At 43.7% G+C, this 12,030-nt stretch overlaps 2 protein-coding genes across 2 annotated transcripts in view; one reads left to right on the top strand and one right to left on the bottom strand.

Annotated features, from left to right (window-relative positions):
- The window catches only part of cd276 (CD276 molecule), a 63,420-nt gene extending 56,690 nt beyond the window's left edge, over positions 1–6,730 (bottom strand). Inside the window, exons 1-2 of the mRNA XM_076754841.1 lie at positions 6,441–6,730; positions 1,320–1,415 (exon numbers count right to left, since the gene is read on the bottom strand). Of these exons, the coding sequence (XP_076610956.1) occupies positions 1,320–1,365 (46 nt within the window). The 5' untranslated portion in view covers positions 1,366–1,415; positions 6,441–6,730. The remainder of the gene's footprint in view (positions 1–1,319; positions 1,416–6,440) is intronic.
- A 687-nt stretch (positions 6,731–7,417) lies between these two features.
- ubl7b (ubiquitin-like 7b (bone marrow stromal cell-derived)) lies at positions 7,418–10,909 on the top strand. Its single transcript, XM_076754715.1, has 11 exons — positions 7,418–7,523; positions 7,865–8,045; positions 8,178–8,297; positions 8,421–8,506; positions 8,825–8,909; positions 9,008–9,065; positions 9,153–9,286; positions 9,453–9,502; positions 9,599–9,775; positions 9,961–10,074; positions 10,332–10,909. Exons 1-11 carry the CDS (start codon positions 7,521–7,523, stop codon positions 10,470–10,472), a joined length of 1,149 nt encoding a protein of 382 aa, XP_076610830.1. The 5' UTR covers positions 7,418–7,520; the 3' UTR covers positions 10,473–10,909.
- The last annotated feature ends 1,121 nt before the right edge of the window (positions 10,910–12,030 follow it).

Genomic DNA, 12,030 nt, shown 5'->3' with positions numbered 1-12,030 from the left:
ACATGTGGACAGTATAGCATCAAACTAGACTCCAACTAATTCACTTAGCGCTCCAGTTAGCAGAGAGAAACGGAATCATTGTGTGAGCTACAATAGCCCATTACCCGTGAGTTAAAGAGCTCCATCAGTCCCCGACACCTCCTCCTCCTCTTCCCTCCTGGTGAGAGGAGCGAGTTAGGCAGTGGATGCCACACAGCCAGTAATGAGCAGGCCGCAGGCCCATTTATGCTGGGAGAGAATAGGTCCCTAATGAACCACTGAAGACACTTAGGTCCACTGAGTCAAGACTGAAATGTGCCACTGATGGCCGATAGGAGGTTGTGTCAGCTCAACCAGAGAGCAGAAAGGTGAAAAATAACTCTCAGTAAAAGACGCCGTTTTGGACGATGAAAGTTCTCTGTGAACTTTGCGGGTTCGCCAAAGCACGCCGAGCCCATTTTGAGCACGCAGAGGAACCGTTCAGAGCTGCCTTCCTCCCTCTTCTTCAGGCTATACATTCATATAAAGGAACATCATAAACTAGCAAATTTCATTTACATTATATGTCAGCCGCACACGCCGACCGGGAAAAGGATGCGTTCAAATACACGCACGTCGATCCCCCTTCCGACACGCTCACCTCCCTTCTTTTATTTACCGTGTCGTGAGACATTATCAAGCCTGCACCAGCTATTTGTCTCTTTTTTTATGATGACACAAGTTTTTCTTGGAGCGCCATTTCCAGTGAAGTAAAACTTTTGAGTGCGTGAGTTATGAATCCTCAGTTGCAACATCAACCACCACCCTGCTTCCATGTGTTATAAATATCAGAGGATGACTTCCACACCACACTCCCTGAGTCACAGCAGACAAACTGCACTCGTAGCAATTTTCATGGAGGGCCTCACCCTCGCCCCGAGTTCTGCTCCTCACCTGTCTGTAAAAGGTCAAAGCCATTCTGCTTTACAAGCTGACTAATAAGAGAAATATAAAAGAAACACCCCCATAGCATAGAGTTGTAACCCTGTAAAAACTTATGGGAATTCCTGTGAAAAATGTCTTTTTATTCCCTGAGGTAGGATGTCTGTATAAATAAGAATATGTTCTCTGTCAGCTCGTCTGGATGGATGAGAGTTTAAACAGGGAGGGTTTATAACTTTGCAGCTATTGGCACATCACTTTTTGGGAGTAGCCTCATTTGAACTGTTGTTTTGCTCAGTGAAGCCTTTGAAGGGGAAAGACTAATAGGGCCTGCAGGGCGTATTGTTTAACAGAAAGTGGCATTTCCCACTGCGGTGACTCGGATCTAATGGCAGGGCAGAGGCAGGGGAGACACCCACCTATAGCTTGGACGGCCAGCATTGCGGGCAGCAGGATGGACAGCATGGTCTTCCAGGGTGGATTCAAACTGCAGGTCAACTTCTTCAGACACAGCGCTGCAGGGGAAAGAACACAAGATGTCTGAGGAGGAGGATGATGACACAGAACACAGCAGTACAGCAAAATAAGAAGACGTGTGGACAGAAGGGTGATTATAAAGTGACACAAAGTCTTTTCTTTGTCTTTGTTTTAGCTTGTTTGGTCTCGCAGGTGGATGGAGTTCGACACAAGCCAACATATTTCATGAAATAAAGGCCATTTGAAAGTCTAGAATCATTTTTGTGACCTACAAACTTATCTGAAAGTATGTCTGAAGGTGACTATTGCAGTCTTTTCTCTGGCCTGCTCAAGGCTTTTCTCTTTGAGGAGGGAGTGGAGCTCTGATGACAAATGGGGACTTCCAAAGTTGACAGGAAACAGCCAAGTCATTCTCTCTACTTTCCAGAGGGAAAACACTACTTTTGGAGTGAACAGAGACAGACAAAACTATCCCCTCCCCATCCACTTCCACTCTACCATGCATGAAATATTTATGAGATATACATCTGAGAGAGATCGGCAGAGGTCACTATTTGTATGTGTATTTGTTGAGACAAACTTCTTGTTTTTGCGGTTTAGAAAAAAAAAGCAGAGGTACGATTTTTTCCACTGATGTGAAGAACAGTGCAGCACCATTCACTACATCAGACTCACGGTGTCCATGTTTGCTTGTTGCAGGTCTTCAGGTATGAATGCAAAACCACAGCAACAATCAAAACAACATTTTGCTTCCTGTCATTTCCTGATTCTTCATTTGCATTATGTCTTAGTACACAAGGGAAAGGACACACAGGTCTGCTTCCTGTTTCTTCACACTCACTTCCTCATGGTGATTTATCCACGTCCTCGTATCTGCCCATTCTCTCTATTCCTCTTTTCCCACAAATACCCAAATATGGGGAAGTCAAGCGAAGCTAAACAGACTTATTTTAAGGCTGGCATTAAAGATGAGCAGCACACGTGACAAAACGCAAGTAACAGCTCCCCATAGTGCGACACTTTCAATTAAAGAACTGGCCGTGCTTTATGAGTCATCCGCACACTCGCTTGTATAGACACCCAGTGGCCACTTTATTAGGTACACCTGCACAACCTAATGCAGTTCAATACAACAACTCTGTCATAACGTGTCTCTTTACAAAGATTGCAATGTTCAGTTTTTTGTTGACATGGTCAGAAATGTGGAAATTCAATTATATGTTTATTATTGAGGTCATAGTTGAAGGTGGTAATGTACTGCACTGCATTATATTAAGAGGTGTTTCTAATATTCTGCTAAGAAACAATGTCACACTAAATCTCCTCTGACAGCCTAAAAAAAAAAACATTACAGACATCATATAGGTATTATGGTGGAGCAGTTGTATTGGATTGCATTACATTGTACAGGTGTACCTAATAAAGTGTCATAAAGTGTAACTGCTGCTTACGAGTGAAAATCTTGTCTGTCCACTCCATCCACAGTGAAGCATCATAATGATCAAATCTCCTCTTCTCTCTCTCCTTTAGTTCCTTCAACAACAAAACGGTGAATTACCACCACCACTGTCTAAAGAGTGCAGCCGAACGAGTTGCAGCATGTCGGGTTAATCAGTTTAGTTTGGCAGCATAACGTTCCATTTTCACTCCTCTAAGCTTTGCAGATCACACAATACATGTGTTGGGTTTATTTCTGTGTCTGCGTTCATGAGCGTGGACAGTGTTAAACATAGCTGTCTCACAAGCTAAATAGAAAAACACATTAACACCTGTATTATGTGAGCAAAGCTAGAGATGGTTGGCTTCTTCAGATTGCTGCTGCACCAGGAAAGATGAGATTTCTTTCTTTTTAATATTCATCCACCTTTACTAAGGTTTTCAAATCAGAGAGAAAGGAGAAGAAAAAGAAAACTCTAATAATAACCTACAATTATAAGCTCAGCAGACTTTTGGACATACAGACATACATTTAAATTGGATGGAGGCAGGTAGCAGATCATTCATGGTGTTCTGCTATGAATGATTTTGATATCGCCGTCAGCTGTAGCTCCACCTCATGGCTTCACCAAAACTTTTCCCATGAGGCTCCATTTATGGTTTCAGCAGAGAGGATGTGGGCAGGAGTGCAGCTTCATCACAAATTTTCCATAACAGCAGCACACTCACCACTCGCTCTCTGGACCTTCAGAAGGCACTCGTCAGCCACAGGCCAACTCAAAAGAGACGCTTGGAACACTGTGTGAATCTCCCTCAGAGGTGGGGAATATGCACTCACACACTCTCAGAAATGGGAATGTATATCCACCGAAGAAAAGAGCAGACACATCACAGCCACCCTCTCCAAAAGGGCAAGATTTCTGTCAACATATCTGTTAGCTTTCCTGAGGACAGCATGAACAGAGATGTGCCAACACACCAAACCACAGTCTGACTCTGTCTGTGTTGTGCAGACACCAGGAAGCCATCAAAGGCTTTTTTTACTGAATGACTCAAGCACTAAAGTGACCCCATGCCAGCATGCAAACGCTTTTTTTCCTCCTTTCTTTTCACAATTTAACTTTAATGATTCATCTCAACGTCAGGCACCAAAACAAGCTGACCACACTTTAAAGTAGCAACCTGGGGAACATAATGGCACAATAAACTTTAACCGTAGAAGGCTGTATTACAAAAAAAAAAAAAGCTGTGTTATCCATCAGAATATTACACCAATGAATCAAAACTATGACCAACTCTTTATTCAGATTTCAATGCTGTTCATGGAATTAACTAATAATGGTGCTCTCTAAAAGGAAGGCCATTAAAATGGAAAAGAAATGGTCACTGAAAGACTGTTTGACAGTCTAAATGTCTTGAATTTCTTTTAACGGTCGGCAGCTTTTGAGCAATAATCACCAGTGTATTTCATTTTGACACGGCGCTAAGGGTTATTAGGCTTCTCACTGAGGTCAAAGGAAAGGGAAATGATTCTTGAAGTATCACAGGACATTAAGATTTACAATTTTGCCACAGTCATTGTACCATTGCGGTATTCTTTCAAGGAATCTGTGACACCTCTCACAGTTTGTCTTTTTACTGACACCGCCGCTCTCTGAGTCCACTCTTCTCCTGGACGACAAGGCCGGTCTGAAACACTTCTCATACTGTCAACCTAACTGACCTTCTGGGCTCAAATGTCTCGTTGGCATATGGCTGGTATCACCGCCAAGCTCCTCAAACCATTGGGAACCGCTCAACCCTTGATGATAGGGACGTTTCCAACCTGGAAGACACCGGTCCCACCGAGGACCGCATCATGGGATGAAAGCGAGCCTTTCAAATCTATATGGCAGCAGCGGTGAGAATTTAGCAAGCCGTCTTCGGGGATGACTGGATCCACTTCAAGCGGGGAAATGCTCCCTGTAGTAGTCAAGTCAATTAATGCATTACTCAGTCAAATTACACATTAGCTCGCCAAACTGAATAAAGAAGAGCTCCATAAACTTCAAGAACGTTTTATGGCTCAGACGTTGTATGAAAGTTTTACTTGCCAGCTGTCTCTATAATTACTGAAACTCTCATTTACAGTTCACACTAGGCCCTACATTAGACTTATACAGAAATCCAATAATAGGCAAGAGAACTAGACTGTATATTTTTATCTGACTGATAATTAGCAAGTGAGGCAGTGACAACTACAGGGCGTGAGTCTTCTCAAGACCAGAAGAGTGTACCGGATCAGTATGCAACGTGACAGGTACTCCAACATCCTGCCTTTGTAACAGAAGCCAATTTAGTGTAACCTTTATCTTAGCAGCTTGACACATATATGCATTAATATGGGGATGAAATAATATTATGAACTGCCTGCTGTAACAAACTGCAACCACATCCATGGCTAAAAAAATGTAGTAGAGAATCCTGCACAATGTCGAATAACATCATTATCTCGCCACCATATCAGAAATCATTTCCTAGACAAGTTGTCAGAATGGAACATAGCATATCCTCCTACATCCCACAGGAAGCTGTACCTGCCAGCAGAGCACAGCTGAACTATCATGTGATAAGGGCTGAATGAGGCCAGGCAACATCCTCACCGCAGCCCCAAGTACAGCTGCTCGTCTGAGGGTTCTTTACATTTCTCTCTGGTGACCCCTTAAAAACCAAGGAATGCCTACATGCAACCCCTTGTTCTTGGTTTCATTTGTCCTCTGGCTGTGACTAGTTCAGCCAAAGAGTTCTGTCCCTTTTCTCCGTAACTTTCAGAGGTCAGATTTTCCAGTAATCCATGAGGAAAAGGAAACAAACATTTGTGGAAAGAATGAAAACGTGGAGCAGTACAGTGTTTTTCCCTCCACTTTTCTGTCATCCTGACCTCTCAGATTTGTCTTATGACCCCTTGTTGGGTCTCGAACCTCAGGCTGGGAACCCCTGTGACCTGGCCTATCCTGGTACAGTTCGCTCCATCCACAAAAAGAGGACAGACAGAATAAGGAAACAACACTTCCCTACATGAAAACACAATTCCTCAGTTATATACATACACACACAGTACATATAGTTGTACGGACAACAGAATAAGTTAGAGCATTGAGTGAGGATATATAGAGGAAATGACTGACACCTGATCTCAGTGACAGAAACTGTCTGTAAATATAAACGCTGTTACTTTTAGGTCTGTATTTTGGGGTCATGGAAGTTGCCGTCACTGATTAAAAGCAGGGATGCAGTATTGCCTTTCTGTCAGATGGGGGCGCAGTCCGTTTCATTCATAAGTGGTCCTCGCTCAATGTATGAAAGAGTAAACTGTAGCTTAGCAGGCCTCTGCCTTGTCTTAAAACTAAAAAAAAAAAGAAGAAGAAGAAGAAGAAAGAAAGAAACGAACACATGCCAGTAAGGAGAGCCAACTCTGAGAGCCAGCTGCCCTGCCCTGGTTCCCTGGGCTTCTCCCTCTCCCCGCCAGCTGTTGCTCGTCTCAACAAATAAAAGTTAACAGACATCTTTTTCTATCATTAGCCTACGTATCATCATACGTCTGTCCGCTCGCGCTCTGCTCGCATACGCAGTTTCTTAAAGCTTACCATGTCAGGAGGACGAAACTTAAAACACACCAACCATCCAGCGGCGGGGACTGTTTTCTCTGAGCAGCTCAGCCGATGTTATTTTCCAGAGTTCATTCCTCTAACAGACAAAAGCACTGGCGGGTCTGCTGCCGACGCGGTGACACTTTGTTTTGGTGGATAAAGCTACAGTATGGTTTTCAGACAGTGTGGGTTTGTTCCATTGGTTTGGGACGGGTCTCTTCCAGAAAACCACTCCTTGCTGCTGCTTTGTCCAGCAGTGATGTCATGCCGAGGGGGGAAAGAGCCTCGAGAGTCCCGACCCCCAGATTAACCATTTGTGAACTCACCGGAGTCTACGTTTTCTTACCACCCTCTGTAGACTGTGTTACTCACTCTGCCCTGGTCTGTGGGCACGCCAATTACTTTCATCGATGTAACGCACTGATTTATCATATGGTCCTTAAACGTCTCACTGCAGCCTGCGCAGTAGATAACACATTTATCTGTAATATACACACAAGCATATGACTCCTTTATATTCAAATAATAGTATTTGCAGCTATTTTACAAGTTCTGTTTAGGACAGGTCGGTGCAAATTAGAACACTTTTTTTTCATGCCGTTGCCTGTTATTGGCATGTATTTGTGGGCTTTATAGGCTACACTTTGAAAGAATAAATTCGCCTGATAGTTACACCTTTCTTTAGATGTGTGACTGATGTGGCCGAAAATGAGACATGCAGACCATAGAGTTGCTGTCTGGAATCACGTTTGGCCAAGACATGACACGGCTTTGGAAAATGTGCAGCAGGAAAATCAATTGGGGACCTGTGATGTGCAGTATGTGACAAACGTGGATTTTTTTTACTTTTAAAACAAACGAGGCGTATGGACACAGGCTTGTGGTGTAGACATGAGGCAGTGATTTGAATTTTACTTGTCTTGAGATATGAGAGAGAGGAGGGACAAATTGTAAGATTTCCAATGGTAAGAAATACACGGCACAGAGAAGTAAAAGCTCCTTTGTTTGGCCACGGACTTAAACGTCTCTTACACCACGTGACTAAAACCAGGAAGTGAGTCGAATGTCAACAATAAAATGGTGAGTGTGCGGTATTTTTCATAAAGAGTGCACTTGTCCTGGCGTTTCTGTTTGACATTTCTTTAATATTATCAATGGATTGTTCTAAATCAGTAATACTATATGAATAACTCACGTTTAGTTCAGCAAATCGGGATTTTTTTTTTAAGCAAACGCTAACCGGCTACCAGGTTTGCTAACGTAACTTTACATGTCAGTAAGACAAATATGAAGCTACAGCGTTTTGTCCCGAACCCGTCCTCTAAAAAATTATTGTGTTATTCGTCTAAAACGTTTATTTTATGTAGTATGGGGAACGGAACAAACACCTTGTTAAGGCTGCGTTTTCGTCTGTGTAAAAGGTAGAGATGGCTTCTTCGGATTGGCAGCTGTCTTTGAAGCTGGTGGATCAGCCCAAATCCATCTTCCACTTCCCAGAGATGATGCCGGGGGACGTTTCACCGGGAGGATACAGGGTCGCCACTTTAAAGCAGCTCGTGGCAGCGCAGTTTCCAGACTCCATCCCAGACCCTGAACTCATAGGTCTGCTCCGGCTGTGGCGTTTGACCATGATCAATTAGCTGTGAATGAAATGTTTCTGTCTGTCCTCCACTGTCCTGCAGGTAAATAAAGGCTGTGGTTGTTTCTTTGTTCTCTGTTCATGTTTCCTATCAGAGCTGGTCCACTGTGGGCGGAAGCTGAAGGATGACCTAACACTGGATGCCTGCGGGATTCAGCCGGGATCCACCGTTCACATCCTGAAAAAGACATGGGCAGAGCCAGAGAGCTGTCCAGGTCTGTGTGATGTTCACTGACACGCTGCAGCTGAAGCTGAAAGTCTGAATCTGAATGTGTCTTCTTCTTCTTCTTCTTCTTCTTCTTCTTCTTCTTCTTCTTCTTCTTCTTCTCCTCCTTTAGAGCCTGTGAACAGATCGGCTGCAGCCAGGGAGTTCAGGGTATTTCATGCTGCTCTTCACTCTCTCAACTCTGCCTACAGAGACTCAGTGAGTAGAAGACACACACTTTGTAGTGCTGTTGCAGTTCTTTTCAGTCGATGTCGAGTAGCACAATGCTCAGACCTTCATCCACTGCTTTCTGCAAAGGCAATAAGCTGCTTCTATTAGGCTTTGTTAACTTTCTCGTGCCTTAAGCACTTTCAAAAGGTCACAAGGTCGCAGAATGCAGGAGCGCATTGGGGGTTTTTGCTCTGTACGAATGTTTAGACAGACGCAGCAGATTCAAACATGATGGTTTGGGGGTTCAGGTTTGATTCATGTGTGTATGCATCAACAAATAGGACTCTGTCTTTTCCCTGTACTTAGGTGTATAAAATGCTGACAAATAAAGAGTCTCTGGATCAGATCATTGTGGCCACACCAGGGCTCAGGTCAGACCCAGTGGCCTTAGGTAAGACCTGCTGAGTCTAAGAAATACTGTCATGCCGTCTCATCGAGCAATGCAAATATACAACTAGTAACATTTCCCCAACACCCTTTCTCATTCAGGGGTGCTCCAAGACAAAGACCTCTTCGTGCAGTTCACAGACCCGAACATGCTGGATGTGTGAGTGTGGCTTTTCTTCTCCAAACAAGTGTTTAAATGACGTGATCATTTCAGTTCACACCTATGCTTTTCCGCTGTGCTTCATAGGTTGATCAGTTCGCACCCAGCCCTCGTCAATGCCATCATCCTGGTCCTGCACTCTGTGGCGGGCAGTATGCCCACGCAGTCCAGCGCCAGCTCTTCTCGCAACGTCTCTACCAGTTCTTACAGTGACATGCCAGGTGAGCCAGGAGGGTGGAAAGTCTTTCATATGCTGTGAACTGTTTCACTTATATTGTCGTTTACTTCTTGTTCCGTGTTCTTTCTCGTGTTTTAGATCCATTTTTATGAATCGGCTTTTGTTGTTTTTTCATCACAAATGTACAAATAATTACTTTTATCTGACAGGTGGCTTCATGTTTGAGGGCATGTCTGACGATGAGGATGATATCCAGTCTGTGAGTCACTCTGCTTGATGCTCAACATCAGATATCATGGACAGGAAAACCGATGACAGGCTTTAATATATTTCTTTGTCTACATGTGCGTAACAGGGGAGCCCAGCAGGTCCGTCCAGCAGAGCAGGAGGCTCGACGGGAATGCGTCCAGTCTCTCTGAGCCACAGCGGAGCGACAGGCCCTCGACCAATAACACAGAGCGAGCTGGCGACGGCTTTGGCCCTCGCCAGCACTCCTGACAGCAGTGCGGTCACTCCAACCACTTCAAGCCAGGTGAGATTTATTTACACCTGGAAAAACTACTGAACTGATGTAGAATAAATTTAAGATTCAAATGTGACACTTTAAAGACATTTCTATGTATTAAAAACATATCTGCCTCAAAACTTGGCTCCATTACTGCAGATGAATGCACTGATCCTTTGTTTTTCTTTTCTGTCATTGTGTCTTTGATTTAGGCGGACCCCTCCAGTAGTGTAGCCCCAATGCCAGCAGGGACCCCAGTCAGCAACGATCTCTTCAGCCAGGCTCTACAGCAAGCCCTGCAAGCCTCCAACATGTCTGCTCTGCAGGTGAGGCTGCAGACTCACACACTAAATCCCACATTTTCAATTCACAGGAGTAAACATACGATGAAATATCAAATATATAATAAGAAATAATAACTGGCCTGTTTATCTTGATTTTTCTGTGGTGTAAGTTGAACACTGCAGCTGTAACATTGTTTGTGCAGAGCTAAAACGAGGCAGGAGTGAGAGCGATTGGTGCTTTAGACTCTAGAGTCTTTTGTTGAAAGACTTATGCAGTGAATATGTTTTTGTTTTGCCAGGGCCGATGGCAGTCCCAGATGCAGCAGCTCAGGGACATGGGGATCCAGGATGAGGAGCTGATGCTGAGGGCGCTGCAGGCCACAGATGGTGACATCCAGGCTGCCCTGGAGCTCATATTTGCTGGAGGCCCAGGACTCTGAGCCCAAACCCCACAGACGAAGGCTTGTACCGAGGAGAGAGCAGGAAAAAGCACATCATGCTGCAGAAATGATAAATGAAGCCCATTTCCGTACAGTATCACTTCAACTGAGCTCCACAAGAGTCACGACAGCTTTTTCTTACGGATGTGATCAGACTTTAAATAAATGTAATCCTGTTTACATCATCAACTCCTGAGCCTTCCTATTCTTCCTGTTATGTAAAAGGTGACACTGACTATACATATATCACATTGGTGTAGTCTGAATTCTCTATTGAACTCTCTACTGAAATGCTTTTGTGCAACTTTAAGGTCATATACATGAAGTATTGAGGTTTTAAAATGTGCTGTAAAAACCCTACTGTATTTGGTTTACTCAGCCTATGTAATACATACATCTGCACACTAGATGGCAATAAAGTAGTTTACTTCTATCCAGCCATGACTGATTGTCATCTTGCAGACAAACTGCTTGATATTTTGCTCTTCCCTCCTTTCCTAAATTTAAAACCTCGTTCTTGATCTGCCCTCTGTTGAGAAATGGTTGTTCCATTTGTCGCTGCTCCATTTTTCACAGGAGGCAATATGCTTTGACAGTCAGAAACATAAAAAGAAAGTTGCCCAGACGATGTGATGGCTTTATTCACGTCCACTGAGATGTTGCTGTGATTGTCAGAGCATTGTTACCGTTAGCTGAGCCCCCTCCTCTCCCCCACCGAGCCTTATTACAGAGGGCTACGTTTGCTTTGTCTCACTGTCTCCCATCAGGGTATTTTGGGAGGACATATTGTGCGCCCCCCTCCGCTACCTACCGTTCTCCATCTACAGTAATTGCCCTGCTTAGTTTTATTACTGCATCTGTGAATGTGACAGCTCAATCAGCGGATTGCCCTTTCATGAGCACAGCACCCAAACAGCGCTTTGTGTCCGTCTGTCCCCATTACCATTTTATATGCATGCACACCTGCGGGCAATTTCCACCTCCAACTGCCTCCAAGGGTATTTTAAAAATAAAGCATTTCAACTGTGCTGAAGGAAACGGTGTCATAGCTTCAACAAAACAGCAGTGAATAAAACTGTCATTTGCCTTTCTGGCAAATTAAAAAAAAAGAGATGGTTGTGCTTTCCCAGAAGAAATAGTGGGATTTTAAAGCAAGCATTACCCCTTAATGTTGAATAGTTTTGCATTGATTTCCGTTTACTCTTGTTTTTATGTACTTCTGTTGCTGGTAAGCTGTGTAGTCAGAAGCGGAGTGTATTACACCATGAAAACGCTGTTTACTGTTTTTATTCCTAGAATACATCAGAAGCTTGACAACTGCCGCTTTCTTCATCTTTTCCACAACTTACTGTGAGAAATCATGTGAAGTTGTCATGGAGACACTCAATGGTGTGTGAAATGCCATCACACATATGGTACAGAAATGCTGTTATTATACCATATTTAGGTCCCTTATGTTGTCAACGGTGAGAGTAGTATTGACTCTGTAATCTCTGAGGACCCTGCTTGATATTAAATCCTCTATATCTCTAAATCCAAGCTTATGTCAGAGGAGAAG

This window comes from Chaetodon auriga, chromosome 1, assembly GCF_051107435.1.
Source record: "Chaetodon auriga isolate fChaAug3 chromosome 1, fChaAug3.hap1, whole genome shotgun sequence".
NCBI lineage: Eukaryota > Metazoa > Chordata > Actinopteri > Chaetodontiformes > Chaetodontidae > Chaetodon > Chaetodon auriga.
The sequence above is the reverse complement of the archived record's forward strand: the minus strand, read 5'-3'. Positions and strand labels throughout refer to the sequence as shown.

What these genes read in the sequence shown, in the direction of transcription:
- ubl7b (XM_076754715.1), top strand. An exon ending in ATGAGGATGATATCCAGTCT is followed by an intron (nt 9,503 to 9,598) that starts GTGAGTCACTCT and finishes TGTGCGTAACAG; the next exon opens with GGGAGCCCAGCAGGTCCGTC. An exon ending in CCAACATGTCTGCTCTGCAG is followed by an intron (nt 10,075 to 10,331) that starts GTGAGGCTGCAG and finishes TTGTTTTGCCAG; the next exon opens with GGCCGATGGCAGTCCCAGAT.